The 16,169-nt window shown below is 41.8% G+C and overlaps 1 protein-coding gene across 7 annotated transcripts; it reads right to left on the bottom strand.

Annotated features, from left to right (window-relative positions):
* Positions 1-120: 120 nt before the first annotated feature.
* Positions 121-16,013, bottom strand: LOC132796919 (E3 ubiquitin-protein ligase UBR1). 7 transcript variants are annotated; one of them, XM_060808274.1, is made up of 11 exons: positions 15,766-16,013; positions 13,724-14,099; positions 9,527-9,547; positions 9,116-9,244; positions 8,620-8,954; positions 7,546-8,551; positions 5,370-6,528; positions 4,550-4,661; positions 4,347-4,475; positions 2,570-4,271; positions 121-2,506 (listed from the first exon to the last, which is right to left on the bottom strand). In XM_060808274.1, exons 2-11 carry the CDS (start codon positions 13,905-13,907, stop codon positions 1,278-1,280), a joined length of 6,006 nt encoding a protein of 2,001 aa, XP_060664257.1. In that variant the 5' UTR covers positions 13,908-14,099; positions 15,766-16,013; the 3' UTR covers positions 121-1,277. The 7 variants fall into 7 exon arrangements, with proteins under 7 accessions (XP_060664257.1, XP_060664254.1, XP_060664255.1 ...); XM_060808271.1 differs by having other exon boundaries at positions 13,724-14,486; positions 15,780-16,013; XM_060808272.1 differs by having other exon boundaries at positions 15,780-16,013.
* Between the last annotated feature and the right edge of the window lie 156 nt (positions 16,014-16,169).

The raw sequence follows: 16,169 nt of genomic DNA, 5'->3' as shown, positions 1-16,169 counted from the left end.
CAATTTCTATATACAATAATCAAAGATAATCGTAGGCGCAAAACAAACGCAATTAACAACAATGAGCAAACGAAGAAGCAACAACATGCGTTTTCGGTAGCGTTTTTCTTTTCATTTCTGTTTTTCTTTTGTTTTTTTGTTTCGATAATTCGAATCCTTTTTTGAGTTTTATTTTTTGGGGGTTTTATTTTTGGGGACGGTGGATCTGAGTTTTTAATTTTTCTTTTTAATTTTTTTTACTTTTATTCACTGTTTTACTTATTATTGATCATCTTTCTCTCTCTCTCTCTCTCTTGTGAATTCTCTTCATCCTTTAATTTGTTGCCAAAGCTGCCTGTATGCCGCTCTTGTCTATCTTCTGACTGCCTGATTGACTTCCAGACTGACTCAACTGTCTGTCGGTCCATGTCGTTCACAATTCACAATTATATATCAATCAATCAGGCTAAATCAAGTATGCAATTACATATTTAACATAATAACTAGGAAGCAGCTGCAATTCGCTCCGCCTGCTAATCAAATTATCAACAAGTTTTTCTAATATTACAGTTAGACAAAAAAAAAAAAAATACATATATATAAAAAAATACAGCTGTATACATCATATATGTGTGTGTAATATATATATATATATGTATATATATATATAAAGAAGAAAAGAACAAAACAAAAAACAACAGCCAAACACGCAACATAAAAAAAAAACAAAACAAAAAATAAACGATTGTTCCACATTGCGGATTGCGAGGAAGAAGTGTTTAATGGAGTCGATGATGTTGCTCTCTGTTTTGGGAGTATGTGTGTGTGTGTGTGTGTGTACATGTGTGTGTAGTAGTGTAGTGTCCTGCTTGTTGCGTGTTGTGGTGCTGCTGATCTCTGTGGGCGTACCGATTAAATTTCATTTGATTGAAGTGGAGTTTAGAGTGGTGGGTTTAGGTTGGTTTGGGGGGGAGGGTTGTGCGGGGTGCTGGATAAGTAGTAGTAAAATGCTTAGACGTATAAATATGCTCTCCTAATTTTAGTATGTAATAATCACATTGACTGTCGCCGCCTTTGTCATCATATTCGATATTGCTATATATCGCTATCATTATCGCTATCGCTATCATCTCGCTCCGCTAAGATTATGGTAACCATGATCTGCTCATCCTTATCGTTCAACTGTTGTCGCTCTCTCTCACTCGCTGTCGTCGTCTCTCTCTGTCTCCATCGTCCTTCGCCTTCGCCATCCGCCACATTTGAATTTTGCATTAATTTTAATGACGCACGCATGCGGACTACATGTGATGCCACTGCGTAACGGCGACGCTCGCATTCTCATTGAGACGCGCAATCTCCTCGTGCAGATTGTGTCCGAGCCACTGCAGAAAGATGCGATCGTAGGCGGCCTTGCACAGTCGCAGCGGATTGCCACGCCTCAGGCCCTGATCCGTCTCGCCGTACTCATCCAGATACGGTGGCTGCACAAAGCATCCCTTGCCACGGCCCAGATAGACCACCTGGCAGTCGCGTATGCGCAAAAAGATGCCCACCTCGGCGCCACAGTCGTGGGCGTGGTGCGTGCACGCGCCCACATTCGTTTTGCCCAGCTCCGGTTGGCAGCAGTACGAATGGCCACAGAGAATGGTGCCGCATATCAGGCACATCGTTGGTGTTTTCATCTCCTCGCGCTCGTTGTTCGGACAAAAGATGTCCGAGACGCTGTTGATGAGATCACTGTAGTCCTCGTACAGTGTGACCAGATGCGGCAACGGCCGCTGGCACGGCACTAACGCTATCGACTCCTTTTCTGACGACGACGCCGACGACGACGATGGGGCGTTACCTTGACGTTTGCTAACGCTACGCTCGAACAGCTCGGTTCGAATGTATGGATGCGAGGCAAAGCTCTGCATCATGGTGGCATACACCGACTCCATGTCAAAGTATACGCCCAACTGGGGCTCCAGTCCCAGATACTGGCACATCAAATCAAACCGATCCGGCTGATCGGTGGGAAACGTGTCGGGGAAATCGACATCGGTCATGCAGCGATAGAAGAGGCAAGCACAACGCAGGAACGAGCTCTGCTGCCGCTTCACATACTCGAGCAGCATCGCCAGATGCTTTGGCGTGCAATCGCCGGCAAGCGTTGTTGCTGACGTTGACGTTGTCGCCCCACCATCCTCGCCGCTCATTTCCAGCTCCATCTCCTCGTACTCCTCACGCTGGCGTCCGTCGCGCTCGAATTGACGGACACGCGCTGCCATATTGTTCTTAATGTAGAATATGGCCAGGTTGTGCTTGATTTTCGCCGGCAGCTGTTCCACATACTGCAGCATTGTTATCGCTGGCGCCGCTGTCGATGTTGATTGCTGCAGCAGATCCTCGACATCGGCGTCATTGTGCTTGGCCATCTCCTTGTCGTAGTCAAAGCAAATCACCGCCTTGGTCAGGTTGGCCAGGAAACACGTTTGCAGTGTGTAGAAATCAAACATGCTGCCGCTCGCTACGATCGCCTTCGAAGCTGCAAAGCAAAGAAATAGTTTATTATTATATTGCATTTAAATTATATTACATCGCGACTCACCACAGACCAGCAGATTGGGCACCATGAAATTCAGCTGGACGAGCATGCGGAAGCAATCCCACTCAAGGACGCTGGGTCCCTTCTGATTGAAGATCGTGTCCAGCAGCTTGGCGCCCTGTTGACTCTGGCTGCGCAACTGCGGCACCGTCAACGTCGACGAGTAGAGAGCACAGGCGCGAACCAGATTGCTGGCGCAGCTTTGATGCCGCATCGGCAGCTCCGCCTTGAGCGGCTTCTGTATGGCATACAGATACACTTCCAGGGCTTGCAATGTGTAGCTGCAAGTGTTCCACAGCAGCGACACCGTATCCAGTTCGATATCGGCAGCTATGGACGACGAATCCTTGCTCGCCTGACCCTGCAGCTGACTTTGGGTGGCATTGCGCATGGCCTTGTGAAAGGAGCCCATCATCTCGATCCAGTTGGGATGCATCAATGGCTTGTCCACGACCTGGGCGCTGCGTTCGAATTGCATCAAATCGCCAATGATGTTCGATCTGCGCAGAATATCAGCGCTGCGGGGATAGATGTTGTTCAGCCACTCGTCATCGCTGACCATCTTCGATGACCTGGACGATGACGGCGACCATGGGGACCACGGTGACGACGACGACGTTGCCGACGATGATGATGCTAACGATGGCGATGCTCCTACTGCTGCTGCTGCTGACGACGGTGACAACGCTGACGATGGTGATGCTGCTGATGTTGATGCTGCTGTTGTTGTTGTTGCTGCAGCTGTTCCTGCTGCTGTTGCTGGCCAAATGTGCTCGATGTAGGCCAGCTCGCTGGCCAAGGTGCGCATGAGTTCCACATAGCAATCCAGGGGCAGCACATTCTCTGAGCTGGCGCCCGCTCCTGCTCCCGTTGAGGCAGCCGGCATTAGGGGTGACGAGAATTTGGCCAACGCCTCGCTGACCGGCAGCACAGTGTTGCTGAGAGTGCGACAATAGGGACAATGGAACTCCACGTTCTGTGCCTGGGTGAGCGAGACACGATTGCGCTGTGGCCGACGCAGCTCCTTGGTCTCCTCGCTGCTGTAGTACTCCTTCCAGCAATTGTAGTGCATCACATGACCGCAGCAGCTCACATGCAACGCCGACTTCAGTCCACCGACGCTGGGCGCCGAGTAAATCACTCGCGATGTCTGCAGAAATGCCGAGCTAACCAACGGCGATCCACTGCTGCTCACACAGCAATCCTCAAAGCACAGTATGCACTTGAACCATTTTTCACCGATCTCAGAGGCGCAGCGTCGTTCACCCAAACACGCCACCGTCTTGGCTGGCTCGGGTATTAAAGCGGCAGCGCCCAGCTCGGGTATATCATCCCAGTCCATCACCGATTCCGTTGCAGGCTTGCTGGTAGTGGCGACTCCAGCAGCACCAGCAGCGCCCTCTTCGGTGGCGGTGCTGGCAAACATTTCGGCATTCGATTTCATAAACGACTTTTGAGCATTCTGCATTTGAGCCATGATCTTGGCCCGACGCTCGGCGGCCAAACGTGAACGCGCCTCCTTCTCGAGGCGTGCCTGCTGCTCCGAGGTGAGTGGCTGATAGTCGCTCTGCGCTGTCTCCACCGATGTGCCCGCCGAGGTGCTCGCTGCCGACGATGTGCTGGCGCTCACATTGGGCGCTTGTTTAGCCTGCAGTTCCTTGAATCGCCTGATCGTCCACAGCACAAAGTCGCGATGCGCCTCCAACTACACAGCCAAGAGGGAGAGAAAGTTACGAATTAGCAATGAAACATCGTTTTTACAATAACATTTGCGACTTACGCGTGGACAACGCGCCAATTCATCCAGTTTTTCCAGCACACCGTATTTTTGTGATCTCTCGTAAAAACTAAGGAACGGATAGTACTCGCTGAGCTCCTCCTGAATGGCAAAGCCTAGCAGATGCAGCACCTAGAATAAGAGTAAAAGTTCCGCATTAAGCGACATCTTTATATTATGTGTGTCTGCAGCAATGCGTCGCTTACCTTTTGCAGGTGACTTTCGGTAAAGGAGCGACTGTGAGCGTCCAATGCACGATCCATGATCATGGTGGTGATGCTCAGGAACACATTGCACTGCAGGATGTTCGCCATGGATCTGTAAAAGTATTTCGATTAATAGTGAAACAATTAAGAAATTGACTGCTCGAAGCAAAAAACTGATTGTTGATATTTAAATTTGTGATGTGATGCATTTAGTATGTTAAGTCGAGGGGGTGGAAGTAGGCGTGGCAAAACTTTGAAACAAAACTTGATTTATGATTTATATTAGAGCAGTAGAGGCTACTAATTAACAAATTCTTTGCTCAATAATATCCATTTTAATACTGTTTGCCACAATACACAAAATGTGTAAAAGTTTAAAGGAAAAGTCTAATTTTTCTGATTTTATTATTGCACAAAATCCTTATTTGACAACGTTATCAAATATTCATATTATTTATATTGTTTTCATATGTATATAAAGAAAAAATTCTAAAAACGAATGCAAACTTTTACCATTCCTAGCAATAAATATCTCAACAATCTTGAAGAGACAAAAATGTGGAGGTTAGTCGATAGACAACTTTTGTATCGCTTGACACTAGTAAGTCGATAGGCACTGAGCTATCGGTAGATCAGTAGCAGCAGAAAGCAGTATATACATATACTAAGTTTAACCGTGAAGAAACTAAATTACAAATAATATCAATTAATCCCATATACTAATCTAAGGTTATCACTATAACCAACATTACTCGCACCCCTACTCCCACAATACATTTTCTATTCAACCTCCCCCCTCTCTGAAAAGCTCAACACTCACTTGAATGCCGGTGTTAGTTGTGGCAGCATTGGCGGCGGGCAACAGACGAGTTCGTTCTTGTTCTTGCGACGTTCGCGTTGCAACTCCTCGGCCTTGGACTTGTCCTCCTTGGTGTAATGATAGAAGTAGACATTGAAGTCCTCATACAGATGCTCCTTCAGCTCGTAGACGCCCTTGCTCTCGGCCCCAACGGGCTTCTTGAACACGGCGACCGTATTGATGACATCCTCGATGATGCTGTCATTGCTGCCGCCGTTGCCATCGGGCAAGGCACGCGATAGCTCCGAATGTGAATGCGACTTGATGCAGAGCAGCTGAATGATCTCCTTGCGCAGACGATCCTCCTCGGTGACAAGCGAAACGCCGGGCATCCAGCGTTCGCCAATGATGACAATCAGCAGCTCAAGGAACTCATCGGTCATGGACAGCTGACGCATAAACTCATCGTCGACCGTCGATTGCGCCAACTCCGCCTCATAGTTGGGCTGCGCCCAGGCGATCATATTGAATTTGTTCAGCATGTGTATGAGAAACTCGTTGCTCTCCATCAGCGAGGCGCCAATCTGCAGGCAAACAATATCTCTGTCCAGCATCTCGACACGACACCGCACATTGCGATAGAAATACAACTGATGCAGCAGCGAGTAGCCATTGCGACGCCACATGCCAGCGGCGACCTGTGCTATCATCGCCTGTGTACAGAGCACCGGCTCAATAATCTCACGCGGCGTCAGCTTTATGTTCAGCGCCTCAGTTTCCGCCTGCAGACTGTCGTAGGTCAGATCGTGGGCACCCAGATGCAAATAGATGCCCGCATAGAAGCGCGACAGTGGCAAATGTATCGAGACGGGATGCGTGGACACATCGTAGATGAGACAATCGGCCACATGGCCGGCAACGGTCTTTGGTTCGACCTTCTCGTTGCCCACGATGAAATTGTTGCTGAGCAGCGCTTGGACCGTCTTCTTGTAGAGCTTGCGCAGCAGCGTCACATCGCTGGCCGCCCATTCGATCACCTGCGATATGGTCGAGGCGAGCTTAATGTGCAAATTGAAGGCGCACTCCCATTCCGGCTCGTAGTCCATATGCTGGCCCATCTGGCGTGTTATCGACTCCATGCCCTGCATCACATTCAGCACCGGCATCAGCGCCTTGCAGCCTGCAAAACACGAGAATGCAAATATTGTATTTTATGATTTCGATTATCATAGAAAGAATATCACTAGATGTTATCAGCAACTAAATTTTCTTCATTACGTATTGAAGAAGTAAGAAAGCTGCAGTCGAGTGTGCTCGACTGTAAGATATACCAAATGAATATACTTCATAAATACTACAAATATACTAAATGTAGAACTGAATAGATATACCCAAAATATATATCTATTCAGTTCTACATTCAAGATATACCGAAATGTTCCGGATTATCAGTCAGCGATAAATACTGCGGTATTAATTTGAAAATATGCCTGATTAATATACCGGAAAATACTGAAAATATAGGGAAAGGTATATGTATGCAGAACTGCATTCATAATATACCTGAATATAATCCAATGCAAAATAATGTAGTATTCATTTAAAATATACCTAATTATTATACCGTAAAAATACTTTAAAAATATACCAAAAGATATTTTAGGTATACTAATACATAATAATTATTCGGTATATTAATAATATATTAATACATACTAGTACATTCAAAATATAATATAAAAAGCATAATATACCAAGTGTTCACTTGGACAAATGAACATGGCTATATCGTCTCGGCTGATCAAGAATATATATAATTTACAGGGTCGGAGGATGCCTCCTTCTGTCTGCGTTACAATACCCATTTATCCAATGGATAGCTAGTATAATAATCAAAGTTCGTTTCATTTGTTTGAGTTGTTCGTTGAGAACATTAAAAAGCCACTTGAATCGCTTGAATAGTTCGATATTTGTCTATAGCTTTTGCTTACAACTCAAGTAGCTTAACATGTGAAGTGCCATTGAAAAGCGCATTAGATAATTCGATTATGATAATTATGAATTACTCTACAAAGCAGCGCAATCAATCGACGCGCACACAAATTAGTGCGAGACAGATAGAGTGCGAGGGAGAAAAAGAGAGAAACATAGTGTCTGCAGATACGTGTCCGAGATAAATAACGAAATTTCGACTGACCTTCGATGAAACCGTTTCGCAACTTGTTGCTGAGCACTTCCGGCTTCAGGCTGAGCAGATAACGCAGATCGTAGAGTATGTAATTGGCTCGCTTGAAGAACGCCATGCTGGCAATGTTCTTGCTAAAGTGTAGCCGGCGATTGTGTATGAACTTCTCGATGGCCACGTGATAGAACGTGTGCAGCAGCTTATACAGAATGCTCTCCTGGGCGATCAGATGATGGGCAATGCTGGGCACGGTGAAGAGCTGCACGCTGAGCGATACAATTGAGAACGAATGATCGTGATCATCGCTGATAAAGTCCTGGACAATGGTCGCATAGCGTCGCGAGAACTCCTGGGCCAAGACCATTTTGTTCTCGTACTCCATGAGCATGCCGGAGATGAGCAAACGATGCCAGCAGGTGCGTGCCGTCTTCCACAGTTTCACATCGTACTCGAGTATCAGCCGTATGCAAAACGATTCATTCTTCTGCTGCACCAGCTGGGCGAAACGCTTGCGAAATAGATAATGACGGACGAGGAACTCCTGGAACCAGCTGAGCAATTGCAGGGCAAACTGCTGGCATGCCACCGAATTGATGTTCAGCACCGATGTGCGCAACGATTGGCTATGCCGGGGATTCGTCAGCATACCGGATGGCGGTATCATTTGATTCTCGATGGCCGTCTTAAGGTCGTTGCACTCCTTGAACGTATCACACTTGACAACGGCGCGACCCTCGCGATCAATCGCGGCCACAATCTCCATGGCATCCTTGTGACGGCACTTGGCAATCTTTGTCAGCGTCTGTATGACCTGATCGAACGTGTGCGACTCATCGTTATACAGAACCGTACAGAAATTGGCACCATCCAGTTCGCCATCGAGGCACTGGAGACTGGCATTCGGTTCGATTTGCAGATAGTTAACACAGAATGCCAGAATCGCACTGAAACAGACCTCGGCACGTTCCAGCACAGCGTTTGTTATGATCTTACTTTCCAGGGGATTCTTGCGATTTGCCTGCGTAGAGACGAAACAGTTCAAGTTATGATGTAATTGTTGTGAATGTGAATTTCAATAGCACTTACCAAATGCAGTTCACAGTATTGATCACGCTTCCAGGCCTCGTCGTCGCCACAATCACAGCATCCACCACCGCCGGAACTGGACATTTTATACTTGTGAAAGCGATGTGCCGAACGCTTAAAGCAATTGACACACAGCACACAAGTGGGATCGACGCCACACTCGCGACAACTGTAGGTGGGTTCACCATTCTTGAACACCTTGCCGCACACGGTGGCCGTGTTGCCCTCGAGCTGCAGCTTCTCGAGCGCTGTAGCCGGATTATCGCCGAGCATGAACTCGACCATAACATCGATGATCTCCTCCTTGGCCAGTGACTCCTTGAACATGCATTTCACTGCAACGAAGAAAAAGAGTTTTCATTATTAATTGAAGTATGAAGAGTCCTTATACAAAGGAAGCAACTACAAATTAGCCAACGATACAACACAAGAAATTTGGCTAGGAAAGCAGAGATCAACCACATCGAATCGAATGTTGTTTGTTTTGCCAACTTACAGGACCCGCAGGTCACGGCATGCTTTGACTCCTGCAAGCGTTTGATTTCTTGCAGCAACATTGATGCTTTCGAGCTCGTGGAGACTTGTTCATCAAAGTTAAGGGTTTGCACCGAGACCATGAAGGAGTCTTCATCGTGTCATACACCACATCACCATACATCAAACATCAAACATCATACATCATACATCATCATACATACATATCACCCGTAGAAAGATGAATTAGTGTGCGTTAATGTTTAATTTCCTTATTTTTTATGTTTTGTGTTAGTTTTCTCTACTGCGGCTTTGGTTAGTTAATAAAAAAAAATGAACGGAGATTTTCAAAGGAATTTTAGGAAATTTATCGCTGAATTTTTAAATATAATCTAGTAGTAATAGTGCTCGATGGAGTTGTTGTTGTACTCACAAGTTGGTGCATTTGAATCGTCTGTGAAATAAAAAAAAAAAATGAAAAAAGAAAATAAAATAAAAACCAAAAAACAATAATGCGCTAATAAAATAAAATCTAAGTATGTAATGATAGTAAATTAAGGTAACTATAAACAATCAATGTAAAATGTAACGAGAAATCCTTGTAATACGCTAATTGTTAAACATTTTTGTTGTTCCGCTTCCCAAGAATAAGCAAACTGATGAATTCATAAAGAACTACTTAAAATACATCTAGTAATTATAATTGAAACAAGGAAATTATGTAAATAAAACGCAATGAATGTGCTGTGCTGTTAACTTCGAGGCACATACGTGTCTATATATATATATATTCAGTATATATTCATACTATATATATGTATATAGCCGAGCCGTAGCAACGGATTTTGTAGAGGCAAGTGTAACTGAAGTGTCTTTCTCTGCCCCTATTTCTAAACAACGTGCAACGTGTGTGTCAGCATAAATTGGGTTTATTATTTGTTATTATTTTATCGAACCAGCATTCGCTTGCATATATCTGATGACATGTGTTTATTTTGAATGAGGAACTCGTCGAACTCAAAAGTTTCCACAACGCGCATTGCGATGAGTCTTCACAAGTTATTATAAAATTCTTAGCTGTTGTAGTTTCATAGCTGGACAATTAACAAAAAATCGCATCATTGTTTAGTGCATCATCATCATCATTACCATGCGGCCGATGTGGCGTATGAGTAATGCACTCTCTGGTTTACATTAGTGCATATTGTGTATTTAAATAAATAAAACACACACACACACACACACAGAGAGAGACTGGAAACTGGTTAGTCAAAGCCACAGCCACAGCAATAAGTTGACATTTGTGCTCAACCCAAAACAAAAGGCAATAAAATTCAAACCCAAATCCACACCAAAAACATGCGACATGGTTAATGATCATAATCATAGCCATGATGATCAGCATCATTATGATAATAATGATGCTCGCTAATGCGTTTAGTTCAGTTTAGTCAAGTCAAGAGCTAACTGAGCAACCGCAAGAGAGTAATTCAAGACTCGGGCTCAAAGACAAAACTCAAAACTCACGAGATATCATTATCAGAGCCAACAGCAGCATTAAAATTGTTATGAGCAAAGACACAACAAAGTAATACACATAATATAATAATAATAATAATAATGAAAACCTTCGGCAAACGAGTTTCGAGGTAATCGAAAATGAAATCGAATCAAAAACTCATTCGCCGCACACTCACAGATCGAATACGAATACGAATACGAATAATACAGTTCAAGGTCGTGTATCAACAACAAAAACTCATCTACAGCCAGTAAAAGGGAGAGTCAACAGAGAGAAAGAGAGAGAGATGGAAAAGATGAGAAAGTGGAAATGGAAAAAGCTGATCGATCGCTGATCAATCGCAAGTCGCGATAACGAATGCAGCTCAACTGATCACCAAACATTCAGTCAGTCAGTCAATCAGTCAATCAGTCAGTTGAGGGTTTCTCTAAGAGGTTTCTGTTGCCTCAGGCTATCATCAGGCGCGTCTGCTTGCTTTCTCTTTCCTAGAAAAACTCTGCACACACTTCATTGATTATCGGCAACAATCTCTATATACATATGTATACATATATCATTACTACTATATAAACACATAGTATATACAGTCATGAACTATATACATATGTGATTCATTAAGCAAACAACACGCCTGAGGCGCAATAGAGTGCAACAAAGAACGCGCGACGCCTGGAAAAATCGTTCTTCAGTGCGTTGCGCTTGATTCATCCTCCTACGACTGTCCGTCCGTCCGTCTGTCCGTCTGCCAAGGTTGTAACGACAGAATGACCAGAATATATACAGCCACAGTGAGTGCGAAAAGAAGTGTACAAACATCCGTAATAAAGAAAAAAAAAAGAGGTATCACCCCATCGTGCATCGATCAGTTTATCTTGAAATAATTAAAACAGCTGCATCAAGCTATATTTAAATACTTTGAAAATGTTGAAACATATTTATTTGCACCTCAACTTGTGTCAATTTACCACTATTGTAATCGAAGCATTCATTTTATGGCTCGCACTGTGTGTGACCTACAAAAACATCCGATAGGTGTCGCTGCCTTCAATTTTTAATTGCTTCTCCTGACAACCCCTAAAATAAGATGACTGTCAGAAATTAACGGTACTCCCATCCAGTTGAACAATAACAAATTATGCGATCTCTGCTCAAACTGCCATCGACCTTAAAGATGACTTGATTTATACGCATATACTGTATATGTATATATATATAGAAATATCTGTGCCCAATTCGACACGAATGTCTAATTGTGTCAGGCGAACAAAGAACCAGAACCAGAACGAGAACCAGAAACAGAACCAAAATCGTCTGAGAAGTGCGGAACTGAGAACACGTCACTTTTGGATTCGCATTTGGCAAATAAACCAAAAAATTAATGACGATCCTCACACACAAAGTTGAATAAACCAAGAGCTGAATATATTATATGTATGTATATGGCAGATGGATTCTTCTTTGCCTTTCTTATCAGTCAACCGATTAGTCAGTCAGTCTGTTTGGCTGCTTTTTTCGCTCATTTAGTTGGCCAGATGTGAATGAGCGATTGTTGAGAGCGTGGCGAGTGTCAACACAAGGTATCAACGATGAGACAACGAAAATATAAAACATCATTGTGTTTGTGAATCAACGAATTCAAGATACTCCACACACACATCGTGTGTTTGGAATAAGTCAATGAAAAGTGAATGAAATTCAGAAAAAAATCGTTTATAACACCCTTTTTAATATATAAAGCAACTTCTACAAGGTATTCAAATAATATGATTGATAAGAAATCATACAGAAAGTCTAATCTATGGAGCAAAAGGAGACACAATTGTATTACATAAGAACATTGTAAATAAAATAATTCAATATATCTTTTCTTAAGCTCAACCTTGTAAGAAGCGGGAAAACTGACAGATTTTTTTATTAGTTGACGATGATCTATATTAATAATATTATAGAAACTATAACAATCCAAAATTAATTCAACTATAGAAGCGTACAAAATTCGCCATTTCAGTGAATTATTTGGTTGGAAAAAGTGGCGAAGGAAAACTGCTCCCCTCGTAATTCTAGAAAAGGAAAATGTTTCTACCTGGATAACTTTACAGAGCTCAAGTCAATTGAACAAAGCAGACTATATATATGCATTATATACAACAAAAACAAAAGAAAAACTAACGACAATGGGTACAAAAATATATAAACTTCTAACGGAATGTGGCGCAAACAAGTTTGTTATTGTTGCTAGGCTGGATTGTCGTTGTTGTTGCTGTTGTAGTTGTTGCTGTTGTAGTTGTTGCATAGACTGCATAGAAGGTGAGACAGGTAAAGTAGGCAAGTCGAATCGTGCAATCAACTTGTCTAATGAAAGGAAAAACGACAGCGCGAAAATGTACGGAAATCGAATAGACGATAATGGCAACAACAATACAATGGAGAAAAATACAAATGTGAATATGTAGGTGTTGGTGTGTGTGTGTGTGTGAATAAAGCAACGAAACGTGCAATGTTCAATGAGAACAGCAAGCAACAAATTCAAGAGCACGGCTCTAAACTGATAACTATATTAATATATTGATAGATATAGTCAGAGTACATATATATGAGTGTATGTATGATATGTTCTATATGTATGTATGTATGTATGTATGTATGTGTGTATATCTGGGACCGAAAAACAATGATTATTTTCGTTTTTTATTCAATCTAACAATCGGCATTGACTTTGCACGAAATTAACTGGACAAACGTGATTCTTTTCTTTTCCAAATTTTAATTTAGAAATGTTTTTCCTTCAACGATAATGCTTAACATAAAAGTAAATTAATCAAGGATTGGGATTATTTCCTACTTCTTATGAAAGGATCACGAAGCATTTACCTTAGTATCATAAAAATTTATTGAATTTATCTAAAATGCCAAATAATAATTGTATTTTAATTTGATATTTCTGTATATGATTTCATATTGATAAGACATTAAATATTATCGTTGAAGGAACCCCAAAGATTATCGATGATAAACAGTATGTAATGATGACGCTTCCTGATTTTGCAAATAGATAGCTATAGATATGGTATATATGTGTGTTTATAGGTTTGTTAGTTTGAGACTCACCTGTTTCTGTTTCATTTTGAAATTCGAAATACTTTGGCGATTCCTTTTTGAAGTAGTCGATTAAATCGTTGCGTGTCAATGTGCCAGCCTGATGCTTGAGGCGCCATTCCTTTAATGGGTAACTGCCGTCGTCGTGTTCGGGCGGTGGCGCAACAACAACATCGTCCATATCGTAGCGATCCATATTGGTAGTCGGTGTTGTTGTCGCTGTCGCAGTTGCTGTTGCTGTTGCTGTTACTGTTGTTTTGCTATTTGTTGGATTTTGTTTTTGTTTCTGTTTCTGTCTTCTCCTCCTTCGTCTTGAAACTTATTCGTTTTTTTGCTTTTGTATTTTTTCTTTTCTTTTTTTTTGACAATTACCGAGTGACCCTTTCAACTAAACGCGAGCAGTAGAACAGTTAGTTTTTGCTTTTCGTTTTGTTATGTGTTATATCCTCTATTCGCTAGCTATGTTTCTCGCTCACATGCAGTGCTTGTTACACTCTCTCGCTCTCACTGTTCCCTTGTTGCTGTTGTTGTTGTTATTGCTAGTGCTACTGCTTTTGTGGGTGTGTGCGTGTGTGTGTGTATAGTTGTTAGTGCATTGAGTGGGCGGTTTGTCCTTGGTGATATTGCTGTTGTTGTTCTTTCTCGTTAGCTTTGCTTGCAGCTGATGTTACAGTTGTTCTATGTGCTATGTGTTGTTGTTCTCTTTTGTTGCTATTTGAGTTGCAGTTGTTGTTGTTGCTGGATGCATTTGGTTTTGTCTTCTTGAATTTGGCTACTAAACAGAATTAATTAACACTATTATGAACATAACTTTAACAAACTTGAATTTTTGGAAATTATTGTTTCTTTTCTTGCCGTTGTTATTGTTTTTGTCTATTTATTTAAATCCGAATAACGAGAAAGTTGCGCGCACTTGTTTTTGATTTGATTTTTATTATTTTCTGATCCGATTTGTGGCTAAGTAAGTTCATATTAGTCAATGTAAAACAATAATTATATTTTACTTGTATTATTTTTTTTTTGTTTTTGTTCAATTTGACGAATTATTCAAATATTGCTCCCTCTCTCTCTCGCTCGCTCTCGTTAAACAATTGAAATTTGCAACTGTTGCTTGGCCATTTTTGATAACTGTCTTCTTATAGTGCAGTGTAATTGCTGCTTGTGTTTTTCGTTTTTATTCTTATTGTCTAACAATGGTTAGTTTTGGCAGCAAAACAAAAACAAAACGCAGCCAGCACTATGTGAAGGAGAGAGCGAGAGCGCGCATGACAACAGCAGCAGCCAACCCACAAAATATACGGCATTCAAATTTTCGATTAACAGAACACAAAAAGAAAACAACACGAAAAAAAAGTGAAAAAAAGAAACGCAAATACATGTGAACAACATGCATGTAAATATATTTATGTGTGTTTATATGTATGCAAATACATGCAATATACATGTTTGTATGCATGTGCACTTGGCAGACAACAACAACTGCAGCCAGTCAGATTCTACACACACTGTGGTATACGTATTATTCACATTCACTTGGTTGTAGTAACACATGTATATAAGTTCATATATATGTATATGTATATACTTAGTATGCAAGTACATGTATGTATGTGTGCTAAATGCATAATAATAATTATTGAGAGCTAAATATTGTTTTGCTGCTGCGGCTGCTGCTGCATTGCGTTTCTCTCCTTTACTTTTCTTTCTCTTATTTTTTGCTTCTCACATGCGCGCATGCATACATTTAAATACACATACATAGATGTAAGTACATATATGTATATATATATATATATATATATACATTTATGTACATCTCCATATATATACATACATATACACACAAATACAATTTGAATGTATGCTTTTGTATATTTTCAAGCAATTGCTTTTTATTTGATTTTCATTTTTTTGCACTTCCTACGTGAAATAGACAATCGCCGATATATACTGGACGGACGGACGACCGCGGCAGGCAGCTGATGAAATATACAAGCAAAAGAGAATTCAAAAACACTCAGCTGCACACACTCGCACACACAGTTGACACACACCTATATATACATACACTATTTCTATATATTCACATATTATGCGTGTTTGTATGTATGTATGGCCTTTTCCTTCGGATTTAAAAACTTTAAAATTTTTGTGTTTTTTTCTTTCGCTCTCTCTCTCGAATCGCAGCAGGCAAGCTGTTCAACTGGCTGCTGCAATTTCGTAATATGCAATGCACGTTTCAGCTTAGCTTTGCTTTGCTTTTCCGCTTTCAATTATTCGCGTTAGCTTTTGGTCGCGTACTACGCACCAGATTATGAGCAGTGTGACCGCAATTCGCATTTTCAACAAATGTCAATTAAAGTTGCAAAATATACTACTTTTGTGTAGAGCCAGCTAGGTCACACTCCGTGTTTTTGGCGATAGGCGCTTTATATGGTATACGTGTAAAATGGCGCAA

This window comes from Drosophila nasuta, chromosome X (genome assembly GCF_023558535.2).
Source record: "Drosophila nasuta strain 15112-1781.00 chromosome X, ASM2355853v1, whole genome shotgun sequence".
NCBI classification, from domain to species: domain Eukaryota; kingdom Metazoa; phylum Arthropoda; class Insecta; order Diptera; family Drosophilidae; genus Drosophila; species Drosophila nasuta.
This window is presented reverse-complemented; position numbering and strand designations above follow the sequence as displayed.

Bases quoted from the DNA above. Each gene is read 5' to 3' on its own strand.
- LOC132796919 (XM_060808274.1), bottom strand. From the start codon at position 13,907: ATGGATCGCTACGATATGGACGATGTTGTTGTTGCGCCACCGCCCGAA. The intron at 9,548-13,723 runs GTGAGTCTCAAA...TTTATTTCACAG, and splicing joins TCAAAATGAAACAGAAACAG to ACGATTCAAATGCACCAACT. The intron at 4,662-5,369 runs GTGAGTGTTGAG...ATACTTTTACAG, and splicing joins CAACTAACACCGGCATTCAA to ATCCATGGCGAACATCCTGC.